This window comes from Erpetoichthys calabaricus, chromosome 17 (assembly GCF_900747795.2).
Source record: "Erpetoichthys calabaricus chromosome 17, fErpCal1.3, whole genome shotgun sequence".
In the NCBI taxonomy this organism is placed as follows: domain Eukaryota; kingdom Metazoa; phylum Chordata; class Cladistia; order Polypteriformes; family Polypteridae; genus Erpetoichthys; species Erpetoichthys calabaricus.
In genome coordinates this window covers 95,475,101-95,502,081 of record NC_041410.2, presented here as the reverse complement: position 1 = coordinate 95,502,081, position 26,981 = coordinate 95,475,101, and the positions used below count along the sequence as shown (strand labels likewise).

Sequence of the window (26,981 nt, the reverse complement as noted above, 5' to 3'; positions counted from 1 at the left end):
CTCCCTTAGTCCCATATAGTTCCTTCTTACCAGTTGTGATACAAGTTGGCAGAAGATTTTTTTTTTTTACTATTAGCCCCTTTCTGGCTTGAGGGAAGGAAGTTTAAAGAATGCCAGTTTTAATGGAAAGTGAATGAGTAAGGAGAAAGAGGCCCTGCTTCTCTGTTAGCTGCCAATGAGGACTGTGAGCATGCGGCACACAAAACTGACACGGAAGAGACGTTATTTTTGTGTCTGGTAAGTGAAAGGATGCAAACTATTACCAGTGTTCTCTGTTTTATCTTTTGTGAATTTATATGTACATTTTCTGCTTGGATATAAGTGATTACAATCGGGGGCATTGGCAAGTTAAGGGACCGATCAAGGGCCAACCAGGATTTGGTATTGGGAAATGACCCAGCAACCTTATGGGTTACAGACCAACACTTTAGGCCACTAGGGGTCCACACTACTTGTTGCCTAATATTTATTTTTATATTGTGCCATTCTATAAGGAACACCATCCCAAGGCACTTTACAGGTACAGTACACTTGTCTCCATTTTCCTACAGTGCAAGCTGTGCCAGGTTAAGTGACCTTCTCAGGATCACACAGGAAGTAAGGGGTGGTGATTGAAATGGCAGCACTGGGGTTTGTAGTTCAACATCTGGGCTACTAAGGGGCTATGCTAAAACATCTGACAGACAATTTACAAATGGAAATGGCAAGTCAATGCAGCACCAGGATAAGTGATATAGAAAATGCATAAGTGGGTGGAGTTGAAACATTCACTGACAAACGATTGGCCTTATACACCCCCCCACTACTACAAAATACTTAAACCCTTTAATCAAATCACAGTGTATAGTTGCTTTATTATTTTAAAAGCCCAAAACTATTTCTAGCTAACATAAATTGCTACCTAAACCACTTTGTAAAGGTGACTTTAGCCCACTGGGCTGATACATTGATATAGTATCTGGAGTGTGCATTGAATGACATGGATTTAATTTTTTAAACTGGGTGGGACCTTAAACAGGCAATGCAAGGTGGGTTCTAGGCTTGAATTTCACATTTGATCTCATCAATGAGAAAAGTCTCATCTAATTTTCTGAAGCTGCTTTTTCTGGTGAGGGTTATGATGGCAGCAGACTGAGCAGGTCAGCCTAGACTTTCCTGTTCCCAGCTACAGATTCCAGCCCTTCCTGGGGAATTCGCAGCGATTCCTCCAATATGTCCTGGGTCTGTCACAGGGTCTCCACCCAGTGGGATGTCCCCGAGGAAGCTCTAGGGGGAGCCATCCTTATGACATGCTCAGACCACCTCAGAGTGTCAGCCCAGTCACCCTGCAAAGACGTCTCATTTCTGCCGCTTGTACTCGCAATTTCATTCTTCTGGTCATTACCCACAGATCATAAGCACAGGTGAAGATCAACTGCTAAACCCCTCCTCGGGACCATCACCCCACCCTGGACTGACTGTCACCTTGACATGGTGGCGGGGCTTGTGCACCTCAGGGATGCACAGATCTAGGTTGTCTGGAACTTTGTGCTCCTGGTAGGGTTTCCCTAGGCAAACAGGTTTGGGCTGAAAGGTCAGACAAAGAACGATTCACAACAACCCTCATGATAATACAAATTAAAATAAATAAAAAAAACAGTGTACCCTGCCTGGGATAGGATTACCGGGACCCAGTCCTAGAGGCAAGCCTGGGGGTGGGAAACCCACATAACAGCGATGTGGAGCCGCCGTGTTGGCTCACCACCTGCAAGACAATGGGTGAGAGGTGGGTGCAATGCTAGTTTAGTGGCAGGCAAGGAGAAAAGTAATTTCATGATTCTCCAGTTCCAGAACTGGATTTTGTAAAGACCTCTTCCAAGGCCAGATGTTTACTGTATGAGCTTAGTTAAAGTTGTTCTCTGTTGGTCTTCCCTTTAGTATAAATGCTGAAACAGAAGAACAACTCTTAACTCATATACACACCAAACAAGTGTAAATTAAAATTAATATATTGAAATTAGAACAGTTTTTGACGCAAATAGGCCACACAACTCAATAAGCTCACCCAGTCCTATTTACCTAGTTTCTTTAAAATGGCATCAAGTTGCAATCACGGGTTGAAGCGGGGCTGGTCCAAACTGGCATGGACCAGAATTTCTTAATATTTAGTTGTGTACCAGCACTGTCTGGTGGGTACAGGCAGTGTTTTAAAGTGTAGCCCCCAACAAACCCCAACCACCTCATCGAGGAGCTTTGAAACTCCAAGCGGCTCCCTCCCCCTTCAAAGAAATCTGATTTGCGTTGTGGTGCTCAAAATTCTGTCGAATGTCAGTGTGTCATGGGGCTCAGCGCTCCCTCTCTTCAAGTGAATACATCAGTCTTAATTAAACACAAGGTGCCATCACTTGTGCTTATCCACTTCAGGCACTGCTTGAAACCATTTACAAAAAGTGAACAGAAAGGATGAGGCACATAAATGTGGCCATTAATAGTGACAGCAACCCTAACCCTCAACATAAGAGCCCTTCTGAATGCCAGTGTGAGGAGACAGGGCTATTGGGGGAGAAATTGTAACTGTTTACACTGCTGAGGGTCCCCAGGATGAAGAATTTTTTCAGTGTGCTATAAAGTGAAGGACAGAGACCTTGAGGAACTTGCAGTAGTCCACTGGAAATACTCCTGGCCAACAGTGGCAGCAAAAGTGTTCCCAGTTGGTACAGGTAAGGAACCCTGGAAGGCAGAGTCTGTCCCTTTAAGTAGCATTGGGAGTTCAGGGCCATGGAATGATTTGTGATAATTTGAACTAGGGCAGGGACTCACATGACTTAGAAGCAGTGTGGTCAATGATTTATTGATAAGGGCAAAGAGAATGGGAGGTGAGGATGGCAGCTTTTTAGAGGTGTTTAGTGGTGGGTAGGTGAAAAGACATGAAAAAGAACCTGAATTTGACAGCCTCAGTGGGAGATCTGGATTTGCTTTGCCCTTTTTTATTTATTACTTTCTGCTCACACCCTTTAACTTCCTACCTCAGTCTTACTTTAATTAATACATCCTTCAGTTTTGATACATTTGCATTTGGCACTTTGTTCTATGCTACCTTGGCACAAATGTGCCCTGTCACAAAATATAGATATTAAACATCCATGGAATTGTTATTGTTTTTAGTATTACCTTTTCTCCCTATCATAGTGGCCTATACATGTCTAAGCGTCCAAAACCAGGAATGTTTTGTTGGGTTTGCATATTACATTAAGTAGAGATGGAGCACTTATGAGAACTAGGCAAAGAAACCACATACAGTTCAAACCAGAATCACTTTAGAGATGAACCATCGGCCATCTGCCTAGGCCTCACGATCAACTCTGACTGGCCACCAGCCTGAATGAACACTGAGTTGCTGTCTCCTCACTCCCTTTGCACTTTCCTCCTGCAGCAGAAGGTTGGCCATCTCTAATTTATTAAAGAGAATTCCTCAGCCCTGTTAGGTCTACTTAAATGCATGTTTAAAAAAAAAAAAGAAAAAAGTATACGTTTCAGCTATTAGGCAAAGCTGCCTTGTTTTTTGAGATGATTCCAGGAAAGGTGCTATATAACCTGAAAACTGTATAACAATTTTTACATCAACTTTATACAGATATTACAGTTTCCTTGGCTTTTTCAAATATCCTTAGTGTCTAAAGAGCAATTTCAGTAACCTCTTTTCTTCACAGGACCAGGCAGCAATGCAAAGCAACTTTTCTCATATTAAATATTTGTTCCCTCCCCATATAAGAACAATTTTCACAGGCACTTACGTTTCAGCCCTCCCCCACCATGCAACTGTCCAAAAAGTCTTTCAAATAGCTGTTGCTGGGAGCTACTCAGGGATTTCGGCATGGCAGCAGGAAAGAGAGGGTGTTCTTAGCGTAAGATGTATGGCTAACGGGGCCCCAGAAAACAGGTGCAGGGATTCTTCTCGAGGGCCGTTAGAAGCAAGCAGCATTGAGCCCCTTCCATTCATGTCTATCACTCCTCCCATGGAAAAGACGGGTAGAGGCGGGGCAGAGGATCACACCTGGCTGACTGGTACTATTTGGTTGGCACATCTCGTATTTGATCCAAGGGCCATCTGGCACATTGTCCTGAGTCTTTGAACAAAGGGATCCTGTGAAATTCAGTCTGGTGATTTTTGGAGATTTAGAAAACTGGGCATCCATGATGTAACTTTGTGTAGATCACTGACCTCCAAAAAAAAAAAAGACTGGGTGCTGAGCATGCTTAAAATCAAACCCTCACTACTTGATATATCTGTCCTGGGGGGCCAGGACCCTAGTGAGTGATACAGTGAGAGGGGAAAAAAAACAAATCCTGAGCAAAAGATGAGATCTAATGAAAAGTATGGAAGCCAGCAGTCTAAAACAAAAACCAAAGGTCATATTGCCCTGGGTTTGACTCTCAAATGCAGCAGCCCAGCTAACTGAAAATGAATGAAAAGTGGCGTCACGCCAGCAAACTACACATTTATAAATTCTGAATGCATAATCTCTGGTCAGAACCCAACAAATGGCAAACCAAATTAACATTTATAGGCATCTCAGAAGCACTTCCTGTGTAAATGCCCTGTGTTTTAAATGAGATATAAAGTAGACAGTGATTATGAGACACCTTGAAATGAAGTTTACAGTATACAAATGGGTGGCCTGTATAGAGGGTGGGTACTGTGAAAACCACCAAGTAGATCTTGGGCAAGGACCAAAGAAATGTCATATATTAAGTTGAATTACACAGGCAAGACAATCACTCTAGGGGGTGTGCCTCACTTATCCTGTATGATTGATTGCAGACAATGAATGTGATGCTTCATTAGCCACTTTCTGTCCTTCTAGCAGTTACATTCAGTTGGGCCTATTCAGTGTGTGATGTGTGATGCACATGTAATGCATTGCATTTTCTTTTACAGTATTATAAAAACAAAATGTGACGAGAGCAGGCCATTTAGCCCAACAAGCTCTTCCATCCTATTTTCCTACATTGTCTAAAACAACATCCAGTCGAGATTTGTAGGTCCCTAAAGTCCTGCTTTCCACCACACTACTTGGTAATTTATTCCAAGTGTCTGTGGTTCTTTGTGTGAAGTTAAACTTTCTAACATCTATGCAAAATCCTCCCTTCATAAGGCTCCGGCTATGTTTCTGTGTTCTTGTTGCAGAATTTATTTTAAACTATCAATTGGGATCTACTCTTAATTCCATTCATAATTTAACACACTTCAATCATGTCCCCTCTTAATCTCTGTTTGCACTGCAAGCATTAGCGCTGTCATTGAGAATCCTACAGCAAATGCTGTATAACTGAAGCAACAGACAAGCTGACACCATAATTTAACAAAGAAAAATCTAAATAGAAAAATATAGGAAATAAAAAAAAATGAGAACAATCTCATTCAAGTCCATTAACCATTCTTCGGATCTGCTATCATTAATGTAGCAAAATGAGAGCAGGAATAAATCATCATGTAAATAAATACCCAATTCCATTAACAGCTTATGAAGAGGGCACATTAGCCTCCCAGATGCTGAATTTGAGACACTGGTGGCCAGACCTTCAGCTATTACCCTCTGTGTGACAATCAGTGGGTGCCAATGAGAAAAGCACTTCCACCATCATCTTTTTTTTCTCTATTTTTTTTACCTTTTTACAAATTACTTTATTAGGTTATAGTGTCAGTTGTATGTGCCATCTGTTGGAATGAAAAATGCAATTAATTTTATTCACACAGGCAACAAACACCTTTGAATGGACCTGTTGAGAAGGATGCCCTTGAGTAAGCGTGCCGTGGGTTACATCACAGATATTTTGAGCCGCACTTCCACTCTGTTGAATTCATTTCAATCAAATGACACTTCTCCACTTAGATTTGAGCACCAGACCAATAGTCACTACGGGGGCAGTGACCCCTGTATGTATAAGCAGTGTGCTGAGAGGTTTTGCATGGGGGTTTTATGTGACTTCCTTAAATCCTGGAATTGCTGAGAATTTTAGATGTGTATTTCTCTTTGTGTTCCTTTCCCCTGCATGTGGCATAGCCTACTCACTTTGTGTAAGGGTCATCTCAACAGATATATCACAACCATTGCCTAATATCTTAAAATATATTATTTCCCATTTTCAGGTATTGTGCACCTCGGATTATCTGTGTATGCCCACAATCGAGAAGAAGGGCATGTCACCTGAACTCTCACTACAATGGTAAGTCCACCATGGCCCAGCTGCCTTTATCTCTTAAAAAGATCAGACAAGTGGGTAGTGTTGCTCCTCTCTTTGGCCATAAGGATATTTGCCAAAGTTCAAGCACCGTATACGTCTGTAGATACAGAAATTTATTTTAAGATACGCATTTCATGATATTAACAAGTCATGGTGTAAATGATATACTTTTGGAATATGATAAAACAGACAAGTTATATTGAACAAAATAGTACTTTCACAAAATGGTTGACAGGCATCTTAAAATCTGAGATATCTTGAAATTCATTAGAGTTATCATAAAATGCATAGGATAATAATTGGAGATATGTGAAAATGTTGTTCTTCAGTTAGCATGAAATGCATAGAATGTCAGTCGAAGAACTGAAAAATGTGTTTTAAGTTATCCACAAACGGTCTGGATAATGAATTCATCTAGAAATGTTTCTGAGCCATCGTGAAATGTGTAGGATGATAATTTGAGACATGTGAAAATGTATTTGATTTATTATGAACTATGTAGGATGCTGTGATATCTGAAAATGTCCAAAGCTTAGGATATTTATTTCGGATATCTGCCAATGTGACTGGCAATGCTGTCTTGCCGTTTGAGTCGACTGGGTTTGAATCCTGGATCCGGTGTGGTTGGTGTCTTTGTGTTTTCCAATTGCCTGCTTGGGTTCTTGACTGAGTGCTTTGCTTTTCCTGTCAGTGGCATGCATGTTGGGATTAGTTTTTCACTCTAAACTGACTGTACATGAGTTATTGTAAGTGCGACGGACTAGTGTCCCACTTAGGGTAGGTTTCTCCATTGCACGCAGTGCTGCCAGGGTAGACTTCAGCTCCAATAACCCTGAATTGAAAAAAGCAATGCAATAAATGAATATCTGACAATGTATTTGAGCTATCATTAAATTGCATAGGATGCTGTTTTGAGATGACTAAAAATGTGTTTTGAGTAACATGAATTGTTTAAGATGTTGAGATGTATGAAAATATATTGGATCTACCATGAATTGCATAGGGTGCTCCTTTGATATATTCAAAATGCATTGTGAGATGTTATGAGCTGTGTGAGGTGCTGGTATGTCTAATAATGAATTTCTCATGAACTATACGGTATGCTGAGATGTCTAAAAATATATTCAAGTCATCATGAACTACAAAAGATGTCGAGATATCTGACAATGCATTTCAGTTATCATGAACCGTGCAGGATGCTGAGATGTTTGAAAAAATATTTGATTTCTTATGAACTGCACAGGATGATTTCTTTGAGATTTCAGAAAATGTATTTTTAGCTATCATGAACTACATTGGCTTCAATGTATTTCAGTTCCCATGAACCATGAAGAATGTTGGTATTTTCTGGATATTTCTAATAAAGAGTTTTTATCAGTGTATTCAGTTAATCACAAACTGCATAAGATGTTGGGGTGCCTAAAATTAATCTGATTTATGATGAATTAGGTGGAATGAAGAGACATATCTGTAAATGTGTTCATGTTCTTATGAACTACATGAGATGCTGAGATACCTGATAATGCACTGTGTTTATCATCAACGTTGCTGTATGCTGATGTCTAAAAATATACTTGATTAATTATGAATTGCATAGGATGATTATTTGAGATATCAGAAAAATGTATTGTGAGCTGTCATGAACTACATAAGCTTTTGAGTTATCTGACGATGCATTTCAGTTGAAATTTCTAATAAAGAGTTTGATTTATCATGGACTGTTTCAGCATATTCAAGTCATCATGAACTGCATAGGATGTTAGGATATTTAATAATGGATCTGATCCATCATTAACTAAGTGGGATGCAGAGATGTATCTGAAGAAGAGTTCAGATTTTCATGAACTGCATCGGATGTTGAGATACAGTGTCTGATGATGCATTTGAATTACCATAAATGATCATCTGCATAGAGTGCTGATATATTTGAAAATATGTTTGAGTTATCCTGAAATTTAATAAAGATGGTGCTACTGCCTCGCGTCTTTAGGAACCTGGTCATTGTGTGGAGTGGCTCTCTTCGTACTTCTATGAGTTTTCTTTTGGGTGGTCTGGTGTCCTCCTGCATCCAAGGGGCACATATAGTATATCAGCTCAATTGGAGACTCTGAATTGGCCTGCTGTTTCTGTGAGTTTTATGAGCTACTGGTAATGAACTGGGTTACTATTAGTGAACAACTCTGAATTAGCAGATGCAAGTGTGGATATGTGTCACTGGTACTGGACTAGGATTCGATTCTAGCATTCCAAGACACTTCCTGTGATCCTGTTTAAATAAGATGCATAGATTAAATTCACATGAAAACGTAAGTGAGCTATGTCAAAGTGACGAGCATGAAATGTTAAAAGTGGTGGGATGTTCTTTTGCAAAAGAAATGTAAACATTTGAAAATCTAAACTGCATTTTATAACCTCTCAAATACATTTTGAAATATCAATGTTAATTTGGTTTGCCATGCACAGACATCCTGCTGTAAAATGGCATACTGCAGACAGGAGTGTGGGTATTTATCGAATAATAGATTCCATTTGAAATTGGTGGGCCAATGCAAGAGCATAGAAAAATCCCTAGTTTTTTTTTTTTTTTTTGCATCTGAGCAAAACTGATTCTAACACCATTTCGGCTTTTGAATTCACAGTATTTTGCATTTGTAAGTAAACCGCTTCCTTTTTCTCCTGACATTGTATACTGCAGAGAACATGCAACCACACAGAGATCATCATCAGTGACAATGTCAGCTTCTTGGATATATATATATATATATATATATATATATATATATATATATATATATATATATATATATATATATATATATATATATATATATATATATAATATACTCGTGATTGGAAACAGCTAGAGAAGCACCTATACACAATTCATCTTTGCACACTTGGTAATCTCTCACGTTCTCCCTCTGACTTGTTGACACAGACCTGGATTTCTTTTTCTTCAGTCTATACAAGGCATTTTGTTTGCAAGTTTCTGATCCTCCTTCCTCCCCCCATAGGAGCAAGTGCCATCATTAATGTCTTGGAGAAATTTCCGTTTTATCAGCCTGGGGGGTGACTGCCAAACCTTGCATTGCTGTTAAACTTGTCGGCCTGCTACCAGCTCCCGTCTCAACTTTCCCCACTGTGCTCCCTCTTTTGTCCTCTGCTGATTTCCCCTTCAGTACTTCCACTCCTGGGACACTCATCTTCATGGGAGTCAGCACATTTTTGGCCACAGTTGTCAGCTGGGTAACAAAGCTGGACTTGTCACTGAAGGAAGAGGGCCTGGACTTGCCCGATGGGGAGACACTGGTGGTGTGCTCTTCCACTACTTCTAGAAGCCATTTGCCTTCTTTTTCTAAAGCTTTGTAACAGTTTGCAGGTGGGGGTTCCATATTAGTTATTTCAGTCCCCTTAACTTCATCTGTGATGCCACAACGGTCAGCCTCTGCTGGGCTAAGTTTCGCCTGCTGCTTGACCTGAATGCTACAACTAGTGGGCACTTCCACCGTTTTTTCTTGCTTCTCTTGTCTGGGAGTACATTTGTTCATAGATGCTATTACTGCAGGCATTTCTGACCTATTTGGTTTTGAGGTTCCTTCTACACTTGTGTCCCTAGTTAGACTGTCTTTAACAGAGTCTGAAATTTTTGTGGGTGCTTTTTTGGTTTCCTGATCTGGCTGACCACATTCTGGTCTGTCCTGATTTCTGGTACCATTGAAGGTGGTATCTGTCTGAATACCTCTGTGCTTCTTGTCGAAAGGGTCCATCTTCCTGATGTCCTCCTGGGGTGCCTTTTCTGGAGTTTTTACACCCCTTTTTAGTGTTCCTAAATTTAATGTCCCTGAAGCATGCACTGATGAAGCAGCCTGTGATTCCTGTGGTGGGCTTTGGGCAATAGCGCTTGTAGGTGGAGATGCCTTACTTTGTATTGGTAAAATTCCTGGAGGCTTACTTAAGCACTGATCCCCTTGTCTTGCTGCGAGCCTGTCTGCTACATTGCCATTACTTTTGGACGGGTCCTGGTTTGGTGATTTTGTGACCTCAACTGACTTAGTACAAGTTTCTTTGGATGGTGAAGGCTGCCTAAAGTCATCTTCTTTGGTTGATTTTAGGCTGGGTTCCGATTTTTTAGTTATTGACGTTCCAGAACTTGTTGCAGAAGATAGAGAGCCCACTTCTTCCAGTTTTTCTAACACCACCCCTTCGGTTGATTTTTCCGGGGTCCTTCCAATAAACAAGGCATCCCGGCTTAGGGGAGACTCCTGCCGGCCTATCTTCCTCACAGCCACTTGCTTGAGATTACCTGTCTCACACGGAGAAGAGGAAAGAGGCACATTTTCTCCTTCCGACTCCAGCAAACTCTGAAGACCAAGCTCCGAGTGGAAAGACTCTTTGCGATATTCTGAGTGGGAGACCTCCAAACTGTGCTTCCTCATCACCACCTTTTTGTCAGATGATAAAGGTGTACCCAGCTTCTCGGCTGACTGTACCCGCTTCAGCAGAGGAGACCTTGGGGGCTCTGCACTTTTTGGTCGGGGTCTTACTACTGGAGGAGAAGAATGCAGCTTTGCAGGGAAAGACTGGGTGGTGTTTGAACTCCCAATGGTGTGTCCCGGCAAAGGTGGAGGAGAAGACTGGGTTGGTGAGGGTGTGTGTGCCAGAGGTGAGAGGGGAATATTTCCAGCAGACTTGCAGCGTGCAGAGCGGTACTGTCTGTGCAGTTTTGGCGACAGCCCATGTAGACTACTGGGTCGAATGTGGTGAGATGTTGCAGGGGAGTTGGGAGTGCTGGAAGCTGGAGAGCTGCTCTGTGAGGAGGCCCCTAGATGTGAAGGAAGGGAGATTTCAGTGGAAATGTATACCTTTACAGACACATTAAGAAAAAGCATTATACATTTCCAGTTATTAGCAATAAGGGCTGAAAAGCTTCAGAATTCACTTAGGTGAGTGGTACAAGATCTTCAGACCTGATGTGATGTTACACCGTCCAATTTAGTAATTTTGTAATAATGCCAATTTAAAGAATGTGAAGCACACATACAGCACAGGTTACCATAGTGCTAATTACAGGGTCAGCAAAATTCCAAACCAATTTTACTGTAATAACCAATTTATCACAATTTCAAACCAATGTCACAACAGGAGGCAAACCTATAAAATTCTCAGTTATATCTCCATACAAGCTTAGCAACACTTTTAGACGAAAAATGTTGCTTCTCTTCCCAAAAAATAATATACAGGGTATCCCTGAGAGGGCTCCTATCCTAACCAATTTTGAAAATGTGACACACGATGGAAAAACACTAACATAACCGTGAAGCTTGATGATGGCACGGGAGGCATTTTACATACCAAGGTAAGCCGAGTCTGGCGTGGAGCGGTAGCTCTGTGTTGGGGACCTTGCAGACAGACTGTGTGTCGGTGACCCAGGTAGGCTGTCACTGGAGGATAAAGAACGGTTCAGCGACGACAGGCTGCGGCTTGTGTGCAAGAGGTTTGACTGCTTGGTGATCTTCCTGAACAAAGAACTGCGCTTCTTGGAGCTATATAACAGAAACAATGAGAGAAGGTCAAAATATTGTGTGGGTGATGATATGCATGTTCAGTCACATGACAGACAGAAAAGCAAAGAAGATACTGTATTTGGAACCTACCTCTCCTGGCTATCTTTCACCACCGTCTTCTTGTTGCGCCTTGCCATCTTTGACTTGTAACTTGATTTCCGTGCTGGGCCAATCTTAATCGAGGTGTTTTCAAAAGGTGTTGTAGTCAGTGTCACCTTGTTGCCGCTCTGCCATTACGAAAACAGAAAAATGCTGTTTCTTACATTCAAGTTTCTCATCATGTGCGCATACTGAATAGTTCAATGAAATTCTTACTTGCAGGACAGTTAGAACACTGGAACAACTGTGATAAGAACAGGCCATACTTTTTTATCTAGCTTCTACAAAGTAATATCAATAAGAGATCTGAAGGTCACAAAAATCTTTCTCTCCATCACACTACTTGTTAAATCATTTCATGCATTTGTGGTTCTTTACGTGAATAAAAACTTTCTAACATTTGTGAGAAATCTGCTCTTAATAAGTTACCAGCCACCTGTCTATGTTCCTGTTGCAGAATTTATTTTAGAATAACAGCAGGGATTCACTGTACTAATTCCTTTCTCTGCAGCACACTCTGTCAGGTTATAAGACTGTAGTGACACGGGTTTGGTTCAGGTGGGGATGTGACCAGGTACTCAGAAAACTGACAGAGCTGGTGGAGAAGCTGAGGAAAGCCTTGAGACCCTGGTAGGGAACTGCCAAAAAATTTAATTCTTTGGGCAGGGGGAGCCTGCAGACAAGACCACCAAGGAGAACAGCACCCAAGCTTCTGACATATGGAGTAGGGTGGGAAATGGAAGTGGACCTGGGCAGGCAGCTCCATTTCCTGGTGGAAATTTGAAGCACAACATGGTAGCCAGTATGGTGCTGTGGGTTGCAGCTGAGAAATCTACACTGCAGGTCGAACTCACAGTGCCATGGGAGGAAGAGTACAAAGCGTGCCAATCTGATTGTAGAATGCAGAGAGGGTAGGTGGAGAGCAAGGCAACACCTGGTGCAGGTAGAAGCCAGAAGATTCATTGGGGCTAATCAACAACATGGCTGCTTAGGGACCTTGGGTTATGGGGACGTAACCTGTGTAAAGCAGCAAAGGAGGTATCGAAACAAGCAGAGAAGGGACGTTTCTGGCTGTGGTTGAGAAAATGGGATAAGACTTAGGGTGCAAACAACTCCTCAGATAGGGTAGCTGCAGGGGATCTCGGGGAGACATTCCTATTTATTGCCCCACAACTGGGAGATGTTCTGAGATAAAAAGCAAAACATCTATGAATGGTGGTCCCAGGCTGATGACCCTGTAGCAAAAAAAAATTAAGTGGAACCAGCGGCAGACCTAGTATCTGGCAGGTAGAAGATCAACCTGTAAAGCTTGAAGCCTAATTTTAAACACTTTGATCATGTCACATCTTGATGTCTGTTAGCTTAAACTAAAATGGCTCATATGCTTTAATCTCTTTTCATAGCTCATACCCCTTGGTCCCAGAATCAGCCTAGTTACTCTTCTCTGGACCTTCTCTCGTTCTGCTTTGACTTTTTTGTAATATGGAGACCAAAACTGTACACCGTGCTCCAGATGAGGCCGCGCCAGTGCATTATAAATCTTAAGCATAACCTACCTTGACTCATACACCACGCATTGTGATATATATAATCTCACACTTCATTAGCTTTCTTGATGGACACAGTGACTCCTAGGTCCTTCTCATAAGGGAGACTTTCAGGTTTCAGATCTCCTGTTGAGTATTCACACCTGACACTTTCACTTCCTCCATGTAAAACTTTATATTTCCTTACATCAGATTTCACCCGCCACTAATCTTCCCAAGCCTATAAGCTGTCCAGGTCCCTCTGTAACAATTCAGCTGATTCTATATCATCTGCCCTTCTCCTAGTCTGGTATCATCTGAAAACTTAACCAACTTGTTTATTTTCTTGTCCAGGTCATTTATGTAAAATTAAAAGAGCAGCAGCCCCAGCACTGACCCTAAGAGGGACACCACTTTTTATTAAAATCACCTAATTCTGAGAAAGTACCCCTCACCATTACACTTCGTCCACTATGTTTGAGCCAAATTTGTACCCATCTATACGCCACACCTTATATTCCCACTTTTTTTAGTTAGATCATTAACTGTTCATGTAACACTTTATTAAAAGCCTTCTGAAAATCGCGACAGATAATCTCATATGCACCTCTCACAATTTTGCTTTGTTGTTTCTTCATAGAATTCCAGCATATTCATGAAGCACGACCTTCCACGGCTGAAATCATTCTGACTAATGGTTAATACACCTGTTCCAGACATGTACAGCTGAGTCTTTTTTCCTTAATAAGTGCTTCCATTAATTTACCTTTTATGCACATTAAGCTTACTGGCCTACAATTGCTTGATTACTTTGACAAAATACCAACAAAAAGACAGACAGTCAAAAATGTATACATAGGGTGCAACACGTTAATACAATCCCATACAATATATACAACATGGATTTGTGCAGTGACCCAACTATCAAACTTACAAACAAAGTGATTGTTCCCTTTGCCTTTCTCTATTTCTTACCTTCAGAATGAGTTCCACTACTTCTGTATGCACCAGCCCATGCACAGACTCTCCATTAACATGTGTTATAAGGTCACCGGCGCAGAGCCCTGCCTCCTGGGCTGGACCACCTTCTTCAACATGCTGTAAGATTGAATCGAGAAAATTATTACCAAGGAATTAAAAACATTACAGGCAAAAGTCCCTGGAAATCCTGAAAATCCATTCAGCTAAACACCTCCTGCCAGAACAGCTTCCATAGTCATAGTACAGGATGTATAAAGTGATGAACAACATTGCACACACTTTAGTTTTAGAGCTTTGACGAAATACAAATGATGTTACCTTAAGTGCACCGCGTGTCGGCCTAATCACAGATCCTTTTTATTACCTTGGGTTTTACCAGAGCCATCTTAATCACTGCCTGATTTCGCTTTATCAATAGACTAAGTTTTCACATAATGTCTCTTTAATTTAGTTTAAATACGTAAAGCCTATTCATGGAAAGGAAAGGCATTCCCATAATAGTCTGATTTTGAATTGAAGATCCTCCTCTCTCTCTCAGTTACTGGTCATGAGTCCTGTCTTCAATTTAAACACACAGTATTATGGGAATACCTTTAATTTTTTTTTTTTTCTGGAAATAACCTTTAATAATATATTAGGAAAAATGTATGTGTTTTGCACGTTTTGAGCATACACACGAATAACGCCTATTATGTGACACAAGTAGCATGTGATTTTTTTTTTTTTCCCATGGATGTTTTTCACATCCTTTGCTGTTGAACAGCATTGGTCATCATTGGATTCTATTATATCATCAACTTTTTTTTTCTTTGTTCTGTATGAACATATGAGATTAAAAAAATTTCTCTGCCATCACTACAAACAACACAGGGTAAGTAACATATTAAAAAAATATATCATTGTTGGGGGAGCATTTCTTTAATATATCTTCTTCAACTTGGTTCAAAGTTACAGAGACCACCAGAAATCCCCTAACTGCATAAGTGGTGACAGGAAGAAGAATTAAATGTGACATTTTAAATCAGTGCAGACTTACCCAAACGATATGGTGGACGCTATACACATCGCTGTCACCGATGTAGACGCGGATCGCTCGCAGCGTGAAGCCGTATTTCTTCCCTGAACGGTGAATGGTTATGGGAGAGCGCAGACTAGTGACAGCTGGAGAGTAGTCTCGGCTTGGTGACGAGTCCCTTGAGGAAGGATTGGATGAGAGAGAACGTGGAGACATGGGACTGGCCAGTGGTGATCCACCATGCTGCTCAACTGCAGGAAACAGAGTACATTAGCAGGTCTTGTACCAAAACTATAATTACTAATAACACTATTCTGGGCATGTACCTGTGGGGATGATGACCGATAAGGCTGTGGCTGAGGCAGATTTAATGACTTTGTTTCCAGCTCGTGAGGTGCGTTTATCTGTGGCTTCCCCAGATAGCTGCTGCTGTCTCACTCGTCGCAGTACCAAGTCACTGGTGGCACGGGGAGCAAGAGGATCAGTGCCCACTGACTCTTTTTGCACTCCAGGGAGGTCGCTTGCCTTTGGAGATTTGTCTGCAAGAAAGGAAAGCCAATGTGTATTTTTGTTATTTTCTGTAATACTGTACAGTCACACAATTCAGTGCTGTAAATGATGGCAGCAAACTCTCTAATACCGCTTATAGGGGTGATGGCTGCCTCGTTGGTATCTTTAGAATCTTTTGTTTCAGACTGAGTTCCAGCAGCTAAAGGCCCTCCATCCTGTGAGGCCTTACTCAGGGTTTGCTTGTTGCGAGGCTCAGTTTCTCCCTCCAGGGGTGATGCAAAGCGGTGCGTATCCATAAGAGCGGAGAAGCGTCGACGAGCAGCTAAAGGTGGGCTGGTATCGCTCTCGGTGTACGATGACTCTGAAGCAGACAGACGCTTCCTGCAAATAAGCACATTAGAGGAGTTCCAAACCCAGTTGTTCATCTTGCATTTCTCTCTTTGAACCCGTTGCCACTACACTTTGAGAGTCAATTCCAGATTTTTGCTATGTTATAAATTATTAGTCTGTGGCACGAGACCATGCACACATATGTGTACTTTTGCTTTCAGTATTGTGCGAGTGGCAAGGTGTTGACATGGAAAGAGCAGGCATCAGACTTAGCAGTCTTTGGTTTTGAATATGTGCCAAAACAGTGTCATATTATTAAAATATCATCACTAGATCCTAATGGTTCAATCACATCTAACCCAGAATTCCATCCTGATCACTACAAGATAAAAAATCTAGAGAGGCTTCCCCTCTTGCTGGTGCTTTAATAAGGACAGCAGCACGTTTCTTGCTTTATTTCTGTTTATTTCTACTTTGTGTTCTTATTTTGTCTAACTGGCCCATGTGAGCTTTATTTTTAGAATAACTCGCCCTTTTTTTTGTCGTTGCTTATTTATGTTTGGGAAGGACTAAGAACACCCCCTATGGGGCACACCATTATTTTAAGTATTTTGGGCCTGTGTAAGTATATTGTTCAAAATCTGGGTAGAGTGACCTGTCTCACAAGATATAGTGACTTTTACAATGGTTGCCATATCAAAGGGCTTTATACATACAGTAGCTGGACCTTACTGGTATAGCTCCCATATCTAAAGTGCAGAAGTGTCACTTATTAAAATGAATTCAACAAAATGTAACTGCGGTCTGCCAAACCTATGAGGTCACTCACAACAAGCTCAATCAAGGGCATCATTCTCCATACACCCATTTCCAGGCGCTGGTCGCTTGTACCAATAAGATGCATTGCATTTTTCATTCCAACAGAGGGTGTACTGTATACAGCTGACACCATAACCAAATAAAGGAAAGGTTAAATAGAAAAAATGATAGGAAATGCTACTAGAGGAAGTGCTAATAATCCCACTGGAGCCCACTGACTGTCATAGTGATGGTCTGTTCATGGGGGTCTCAAACTCCTATATATATTTCTTTTAAATTATAGTGTCAGTTTGTGCATTTCCACAGTTTTACAGCATTTGATACAGAATTCTTAATGGCAATGATAATGTTTGTGATGCCTCATTTGTTGGAATGAATTTGCTATGTATTGCAAAATCCATTCCAACAGATGTACATCTCAAATATTACCTGTTGTGGCGGGCGGCCGGGTCCCATGCCCGGCCGGGACGCCCCTTCTACTTAAGTTCCGGGGGAGCAGCCATGGGCTCTTCAGTACCCCCCCTGGGACGCTTGGTGGCAGCCTTCCTGGTTGACGATAGTGCCTCAGTTAACCACAGGGTTCCATGGGAGATGGAGTTCTCCACAACCCTGTGGGGATCTGGGGTGGCCACCAGGGGGTGCTGCATGGATCCTGGAGCCAACATGAACACCTTTACAGCCCTGTCTGGAAGTGCAATTAGTAACAGGTGATCAAGCACCTGGAGCACTTCTGGGTGGGCTATAAAAAGGGCCAGCATCCACCACTCAGGAGCCAGAATTGGAAGAAAGAGGACGAGGTTGCCTAGGAGGAGTGGTGGTGCCAAGGTGGAGAGTTGTGTGTTGTGCTTTAAGTGCTTTGGGGACTGTGTTGTGGCTGGGGGGGGTTCACGGGGAAGACGTGCCCTCCAGCTGAAGAAAATTAAAGTCTTGTTGTGTTTTTACACGTGCCTTTGTGTCAGTCTGTGCTGGGTCGGGCGCTATATAGCACCTTTATCACACTCTGAGTACACCCAATAGAGTGTAGCCGCTGGACAGACAGAAATCGGCTCATATACTGCGCCTTCAGAAACTCTTTAGACCCCTTCGCTAAACTCATTTCAATTTGTTTCTTTCCTCATCAAGCAGCACTCAATACCCCAGAATGAAAAAGTGAAAACTGGATTTTCTTATAGTTATTATTCTTATGCTTCTAAATACCAGTAAAACATTTGTATAACCAGTTTGTAATTACTGGATTGACACCAAAAAACACAAACTGAGAAATTACTGCTTTCTTAATTAACGTGGGAGTCTAATTAAAGGAAGAAACTGATTAGAATGAAAACCTGCAGCCACAGTGAGGCCTCCTGGGCTGAACTTGAGAACCACTGACCTAAAGCCATTTAATGCCATCCTGGCTCAGGGTCACTTAATGTGATTCATATCCGCCCTGCCGTCCACTTTCAATTCCACTCTATGCTATGTTTTTTCATTCAGAGACGAGAAACACGGAAAGCCTATTGAAGCCTTGCCTCAAGGGAAGTCCTGATTGCTCCAGGGACCCCTGAGGCCTGTAAACTGTTTGACAAGGTGGATGAACTCTTGAACCATGCAGACTACAGAACTTACATCTCTGGAGAGCTGGTCCGCCAGCCCTTGTCTCTCATTCCAAAGCTGCCCAGACTCTCCCTCTTGGTCACCTTGTCCTCTTTTTGATTTTTGTGTTCACGCCTGGTCACCGTGGTGGGCTTCTGTTCTTGTTGAGAGAGATGCTCCATACTGCTGTAAACCTGGAATCAATTGGAAAATTCATCCACATTAACAAAAACAGGAAACAGGCCACAGTTTTGCGATCTTTGCAATAGATTTCCCTATGAATGCATTTTATTTGGCAGTCACCCATAACCTTAGTCAAGGGGAACTTAAAAATTGCATTGTGTTACAAACTCAAATTGTTAAAACTGTAGCACTTCATCAATGCGATCCTCGTTTGATTATAGAAAAGCATTGTCTTTGCATTATCTTACAAATTAAAGTCACATCCCATGCAAACCTGCTTAATCCTATTCAGGGTAGAAGGGGGCTGGAGTGCCTGATGAAATCTACGCACAAAGTGGGAAACAAACTGGATTGTGTGGGTCCATGCACACAAGCAACTATATCCCTTATTGGGGGCTGTGGTGTGTGTGTCTTTAGAATGTGAGAGAAAAACTATAGAATATGAAGAAAACCCTGAGCCAGCATAGGGAGAACATCCAAACTCCACACAGACAACAACCGAGCAAGGACTCTGAGGACGCAAGGTCTGTGAAACAGCAACACTAACCACTTCACCACCGTACCACTACCAGGCAATAGCATTATTAAAACAAGAACTAATTATGACATCAGGCCTTGTTTTACTTGTTACTCAACTTTTTAAATTGAATTTCTCTTAATTTTAAATTAATATTTTTGATGTTATAGTGCCAGTAGGACACTGCTGTTTAGAAAAGCGTATATTTAAATCGAGTCTTTGTTCCACACTCCTCCTCCTCAGACAGGTAGCAAGCAAATGAGGGGCCCTTTACCCCTCCCTGGCCCATCCCACACCATGCCCTCCCAAAATAACCCTACCTTGCTGAATCTGGGAGAACAGGAAGAAAACTGGCGGATCTCCACAGGCTCATCATCATTGGTGTCATCTTCGTCGTATGAGTTGATGTGATGGTAGCGCTCCGAGCGAGCTGTGGGCAGACAACAAGGTCATTTGAAAGTTTGCATTCTGCTTGTCGAACTGTAGTGTTCATGCTCACTGATCATTGCTTGCCATCTGTCTTTGCTGGCAAGGAGGGCCCTGGGGAGTAAGGGAGCCCAAAAGGCATTCCAGGTGTGCCTCTAAGACAAATAAACATGGAGAATGTGTATGTGCTTAAAGAAGCACTTCTGCTAGCCCGTCAGACATTGGCCACTGGAACTCTACAGCAGTCAATTTACGATTATCAAGTTACAGTCCACATCCCCCATACTGTGACTTTGGGATCCTATAGTGTGTGGATATTTACTTACTTCATACATTAAAATGTCACTCTGAGAAACATCTTGACTAACATGGAGCTAAGAAGGCCACAAAAGTACGCAAACACTCCTGTAGCTGACAGCACACCCTGCTCCTTTAAGGAATGTCATGGCATATAGAAGCTGTACCTCCCGTAATTCCAGACATAATTTACTATTTAGGGGAACATAAAACAACCAAAAAGAACATGTAGGAGAGCAAAGCGCACAGCGGGGCCTTCAGAGTTTGGCATTAGATGAGCCTGAGCCTTTATGAAGGGGATTGTCTGTTTTCATCAATGCAGAGAAACACTGGGGGTCTAATTCAGACAGGACCACAAGGAAGAAGCACCCTTTCTTTTCTTTGCCTCCCTCCAGCAGCATTAGGTACATGGCAGGAATCAGTTGTGAAAAGGATGGCAGTTTAACACAAGGCACACTCAGTGCAGGGCAATGACCACTTTAGAAGTGCCAATTCATTTAACCTGCATGTCTTTGTGATGTGTGTTCTGTATTTAGTAATTAATTATAATCTACACTTGTATTTTAACTGAGAATTGTTCACAGTGCTCTGTACCTGTACTCGGTGAAAAGCACTATACAAAAATAAGTTGTATGTGGAAGAAAAACAGCAACACCTGGAGAAATAAAAACACATAAACATTGGAAGAACTGTGCAGAGACTGTGACTGGGCCTGATATGTGACACAGGACACGGAGCTGTGAAGGAGCAACTCTAACCTCTGCTCCACGGCGCCTCACTGGCCCCTATCAAGAAACAAAAAAATGAGTAGATTTTTATCATGCATTTCACCATGAACCTGTGCTGGAGCGACAACTTCACATTTTACATAAAACTAAAGTGAAGTGCTTTTTGCTGCAGGTTGTTCTGATAAGCTCTACTGAACTGTGACTGAACATAAACTGTTTACCTATAAATCTGAAACTTTACTCACAGATGTTTCATGCTAGGAACGGTGGCCATGGCACTCTGCATTCAGTACATTATATACATTAATGTATTTTGTCTATATTTAGACTGTTTTCTCTATGTATATCTGTAATCAGAATAATAAGTTTAATGTCACTGTGCTCTGTACAAAAAATTATTTTATAAATCCACTCGCATGTACAGGCCAGGCCAAAGTTAGCACACAGGGGCTCTCAGCATTTAGAACTGCTAGGAATGCATTTGAAGAGAGAAAGGTAAAACTACGAAAATAGGCATTGTACGATTTCTGTATGTTAGAGATGAAACTGAATCTCCTTGCCTTGTTTGGGACCTAAGTAAGGGCCTGCACATGGAGAAAACAGTATAAAAGACTTGGACAGTAGTCAAGTCTTTGAAGCCGACAGACAGATGGGTGATATCGTCACCCATCCTGAAAAGCATTCCAGTGAAGCGACGAAAAATGGCAGACTGTATACATCGAGATCCCACCTTGATAAAGTCTTGTCATGGCTTCCTGTCTGTAGTACCGCGTAAATCGTCATTAAAGAAAGCGAAGTTATTTTCTCTTATGTGATTTCTTACCGCCATATCACTATGGGAGGGATATCGCCTTTTAATATTATATGTATATAGTTTCGGGTTACTTAAAACGCCACAATTACAAAAGAACTTATCCCAACTAGGGAGCTATCGCCCCCTACAGGGAACAATATCCTAAGTTAGAATGACTGGTCAGTATAGCTCAAAGGCCTGTGGTATGGATTCATTCCCAGAGATGCAGTACAGACTCTTGACAAGATACAGTGTTTTTAACATGCAGTACTTTCATGATTAAAGCTTTAAGCTGAGCCATCCACCATTAAAATAATCAGGCATTTACATGTGGGTAGCATCACGGTGTCTTGGAACCCAATGTGGTGAATGTTATGTAATGAATGGATTGCCAGAGGCCAAGTAAGAAGAAAAGCTTATTTATCTGGACATCAGCAATGCTGTCTAAGACCCAGCATAACTTCTGAACAACGTGCCACCTGGGGGTCGCTCACTCACTCGCGCGCTCTCTCACTCTCTCACACAGATGCTTCCTTTTTGGGCTCTGGTTATCAGCTTTCATATTCTTAGCAACAGTATCATTTGATTTTTAATTTCATCAGTGTAAAGCTTTTTATTTTTAAGACAAGGGTGAATTTTTATTAGGACTTTATATTCAGACTTTGGTATTATTCATTTACTTTTACAGCTTTGCCTCATTTCATTTGCTACTAAATACTGCTTTGTATTAAACTCCTATTCTTTCTGTGCACATCTTGGGATATTGAGGAAATAAAGTAAATACAGGGCATCTGGTGTGAGTAGTTTGTCACTTCTGTCCCACAGGGTTAGACAGGAAAGGAGGGGCAGCACCAACAGTGAGCAGCATGGAAAGGAGTAACGTGCCTTTGGTAAATGATATTAAGGGATAAGGTGCTGTAGCCTCCGTTGTCTTGGGGATACCCAGTTGGTTTGCTTTAGTCTATGCTAATAAGTGTCTATCAGGAGTACCGCTTACAGTCAGGGATTGTGTGTGTGTGTGTTTTCAGTTTAGGGTTTGTGGGAGTAGGCCAATCAATAACAAATCTAGTAATCACTACTCAACCTACAAAATACAGAACTTTACAGCAATCTGGAGGCTGAATAAGAAAAAGAAAGAAAGAAAGAAAGACTTGAAAGTAAACTCACTGTCAAAATAGCTGGTGTCCTCCTCAGACTCCAAATGTGGAATGAACTCGGCCTTCTGCCGCAGCAGGCTGTTCCAGTCGAGCTCCTTAAAGAAGGCATGTTGCTTGACTTCAAAAGCCCCTCCTAGGAAACGGGGAAACAAAACTCCATTTAGTTGCAGAAAACAAAGGTGCAGGAGCTTGATGGGTAAGCTGCAGACTAATTCTGCTTTAATCCTCTACCTGTTCCTAGCCGGAGTAATGGGTCAGTCTGGAGCAGTGCAGAAATGAGGTTCTGGGCATCTGACGGGAGGGCTTCGTCCCCGTCTGGCCAGGCAATTTCATCTGAGTAGACAGAAAGGTGATGGATGCACTTGGTGAACACTTTTTTCTTTCCAGTAGCCTTTTGTTTTACATTCAGATGTTACAAAGTGAAGGCCAGGATCTGGAGTAGCTCTTGGGAACTAACTGAAAAGCGGATTGGCTGGGTGGCACAGATACTATTAATGAGCTCAGGAGATGCCTCCTAGATGCACCCTAGTATGAGACTGGTTTAATGTTTGAGTGTATCATGGCCTTGGCACTATGCCGTTGCCAAACCATGCTAAGGTTTTCTTGTTATGCATGGGCATACTGACACCGGCCACCTGAGAGACCCAAGTGGGTGTTACGGACAATGATGCACGAATGTGCCACCGCTTAAAGTGATTTTTTAAAGAGTCAACTAGGGGTATGCTGGGTCAAGGCCAGCATCAAAACTAGGCAGTCAGGATATGGGAGAAAGGTTTTAATATAGATGTAGTGAAGAGAGGGATGAGGAAAAGGTGTGGCAGGTAAACGCCTTTTACAGCCACATCTCTGGACTCAGTTATGTCAGGGAGAGGGCATCAGTGTATACCCTGGCAACCTCAGAGTTGGGAAAGCCCTCCAAAGTTCCCACCAGTCTTCTACAGTATATATAAAGTGCCCAGTACCCATAAGTGTTCACACACTGCCTACCCTCCTTCCACATTGTGCCAACAAGTAGTTTGAGAGAATGGGACTGGTGCAATGCCAGCTTGACACAGAGGCCAATTAGTCCCACCTTAATAATTCAGGAGTCTGCTGAAGAGTACCCTGTAAGTTCCTTTCCCTGTGCCTGCCCTTCATGTAGTATACTTTTATTGCCTGGGCAGCAGGGCACTATACATATGACAAATAAAGATAAGTGACACAGTGTCTGAGTGCTCTGGTCCTGTCAGCAGTGATATGCACCATATGTAGATACACAGAACTGAATGTAAGTCAAGATATTAAATATGGAAAATCAGTCCCCGGCTATAAGAGGCAGAAGCATACCGCTGATGACCTGTCCAAAAAGTTCCTCAGGGGTATCCCCAAAAAAGGGCACGCAGCCCACCAGGAACTCATACAGGATAATGCCCATCGCCCACCAGTCCACTGGTTTGCCATATCCCTGACGCAGAATAACTTCAGGAGCAATGTATTCTGGGGTGCCACAGACCTAAAGAAAGAAGGGAAAAAAACCAACACAGAAAGTCACTCTGGTGGAGCCCTGATATCTCTGTGGTATTCAGACAGGCTGATAGTGCCCACTGTGTTGGCATCAGCAAAGTGCAAGCCTCACTACTAGAGCGCAAATGCATTACATGTTGACAAGAAAATCGTACTTTGGCATCCTAAAGTGTGCCCCTGCTGCTATACCAAATGGTCTAAGCCATGAGCATCAATGGGCAAATCTGGGAGCTTTAGTGCCTGAAGTGCAGAAATCGAGATTCCCAATTCCTATGATGCTTGGCTGCACCCTGAATGCACAGCGGCCTTGGGTGATTCTACCACTCACCTGCTTGTCTAAAAATTCCCTGGCATCCTTCTCGATGTGCCCCTCGTACAGGTTGGTAGTCATGCTCATGAGTCCTATTTTGGATAATCCAAAATCTGTCAGCTTAATGTGACCCATTGATGTGATCAGAAGACTGAGAAAAGAAGAAGAAAAGAAAGTCGCTTACGAAGGCATACACGTAATGCCAATGGCCTTTTTGTACACATACGCCATGCCAACACAACGTTTTGATGAATTCTGCTTGGCTGAACATCCAGTATGTGCATTTGTCAGACAGAGTGGCACAGGGAATGAATGGCTAAGCTAGGGCCAAATGTTTATAAATGGCAGACTGCAGTGACAGAAAGGGACCCCATGGAGAACACTGATGGCCCACTGTTTATAGGCCTACCTGCGAAAAATAACCATCTTACTAGAAAAGCAAATATATAAAACTAGATAGGAGTGAAATATTTTGAATGATTTATAATAAATATCACATGAGAGTGTACAAGATGATTAAAAATATAAAGACTTAACTATAATAAATGGTGTGTGTATGTATTTACAGTATATTGGGTGTGTGATATACACACACAGTGCCTTCAGAAAGTATTCAGACCCATTCATTTTTTACACAGTTTGTTATGCTGCAGCCTTATGCTACAATCATTGAAATTAATTTTTCCCCACATAAAGCAACACTCAATACCCTAGAACTGACAAAGCGAAAAACAGGATTTTAGGAAGTTTTATAAATTTAGTAAAAATAAAAAACTGAAAAATCCCATTGACACAAGTATTCAGACCTAGTAAACTAGCCTTCTGGGTTTATATCCCACACCCAATTGTTTTCTGTGAAAAGTCTGCATGTTCTCTCTGTGTGGACAATAAATTTTTCCTGTTATCCCCCCATGGCCCTGAAGTGGATTACGCAGGTTTGACAAAGTGCATATGTATGCATTTCCCTTATCTGCAGGATTTTAAATCACAATATGTCAATGCTTATGACTGTGCAGGAGCCTGCATGTGTGTGTTGGGCTGGCACACATGTTCTTACTTGTCAGGTTTCAGATCCCGGTGGACGATTCCATAATTGTGCAAGTATTCCAATGCCAGGACTGTTTCTGCAAAGTAAAGCCGAGCCATTTCCACTGGCAAAGCGCCGATATTCTTCAACAGCGTGGCACAGTCCCCACCTTGGAAAGAACACAAGATTTGAGTGTAGGGCTGCCAGGGCACATTATAGGTATGGCTGTTGTGTTTGTGTGCTTTTTATCCATAGGCAGCAATAGACAGACACCAATGAGAAAGGTCCTAACAAAGACTACTGAACATGCCCCGTACATCTCCCTGAGGGCCATTCTATTCCTCTATTATGGTCACATACAGCGTTAGGGTCTACTAGTTTGCTTGAGCCACCTGTATGATGTAACCTCACTGAGCTAGGAGATAGAAGAAAGGCTCAGTTGGAGGTGCAGATTTGAAATATATGAGAGTTATGAGGGAGTTGTCCAGAAAAAATGGGAGCAATGGATGGGGTGTTGTTGTCTGAAGGAAACAGCCCTTTCCACTGGAGATTTGTATTGGAACTACTGGGATTAGGATAGAGGCTGAATGGAGGTCATGAGGTTAGTAGACAACCCCTACCACCTCTTTACTCCACCCTATCAATTACAGCAAATGTTTTGTCCAGAGTTTGGGATCAGTGTTCACTGTCTGAAAGTACATCTTACCCTCCACGTACTCCATGACCATGCAGAGGTGGCGGCGTGTCTCAAATGAGCAGAACATGCTGACCACAAAGGGGTTCTCTGCAAATGTCAGGATGTCCCGCTCCACAAAGGCTTGTTGGATCTGGTTTCTCAGAATCAGGTTCTGCTTGTTGATCTTTTTCATGGCAAACCGCTGCCGGGTCTCCTTGTGCCGCACCAGGTACACCGCTCTGTGGGCAAAATCAGAAGTGACAGCCTTTTGTGACTGGCATGAATAAAGCAGTTAGTGAATTAATAAAGGGGAACAGCACGTGTGAAGGGGTGGGCAGCGCCAGGCATGAACCTCGTTACAGCTTTCGCAGGAATGTACTCACCCATATGCTCCATTACTGATGAGCTTAATGTTTTGGAAGTCCATTTCACTGGGTGGCTTCTTAGCTTTGACATGACCCTAAAAATCAGAGCACATGGATAATTAGGTAAAAAAAAACAATTATGGCACCCCAGACCAGCAGTATGCTATTTTTATTTAGGGTATTTCCATCAAGAAAGATTTAAATGACTGTCAGTCAGCTGTTTTTTTAAAGATTTCGCCAGACCTCAGTGTGAGTAATAACCCATCTCTGAATTCTATGATAATGTCAGTTCCTGGGATCTCTAAAATAGGCCTGTGAGAACAGAGTTAAGTCCATGTGCCTGGTGAGACAGTTT

General features: G+C 42.1%; 1 protein-coding gene across 3 annotated transcripts in view; it reads right to left on the bottom strand.

The window, feature by feature from the left end:
• Nucleotides 1–9,069: 9,069 nt before the first annotated feature.
• The window catches only part of mast1a (microtubule associated serine/threonine kinase 1a), a 103,576-nt gene continuing 85,664 nt past the window's right edge, over nt 9,070–26,981 (bottom strand). For all 3 annotated transcript variants that reach the window (XM_051920575.1, XM_051920574.1, XM_051920576.1), the window contains 16 exons: nt 26,645–26,721; nt 26,292–26,500; nt 25,616–25,754; nt 24,577–24,709; nt 24,072–24,237; nt 22,977–23,078; nt 22,756–22,878; nt 19,665–19,774; nt 18,678–18,838; nt 16,051–16,301; nt 15,737–15,949; nt 15,432–15,661; nt 14,390–14,512; nt 11,880–12,016; nt 11,578–11,768; nt 9,070–11,047 (listed from right to left, as the gene is read on the bottom strand). In XM_051920575.1, coding sequence (XP_051776535.1) covers nt 9,255–11,047; nt 11,578–11,768; nt 11,880–12,016; nt 14,390–14,512; nt 15,432–15,661; nt 15,737–15,949; nt 16,051–16,301; nt 18,678–18,838; nt 19,665–19,774; nt 22,756–22,878; nt 22,977–23,078; nt 24,072–24,237; nt 24,577–24,709; nt 25,616–25,754; nt 26,292–26,500; nt 26,645–26,721 — 4,158 coding nt within the window. In that variant the 3' untranslated portion in view covers nt 9,070–9,254. The remainder of the gene's footprint in view (nt 11,048–11,577; nt 11,769–11,879; nt 12,017–14,389; nt 14,513–15,431; nt 15,662–15,736; nt 15,950–16,050; nt 16,302–18,677; nt 18,839–19,664; nt 19,775–22,755; nt 22,879–22,976; nt 23,079–24,071; nt 24,238–24,576; nt 24,710–25,615; nt 25,755–26,291; nt 26,501–26,644; nt 26,722–26,981) is intronic.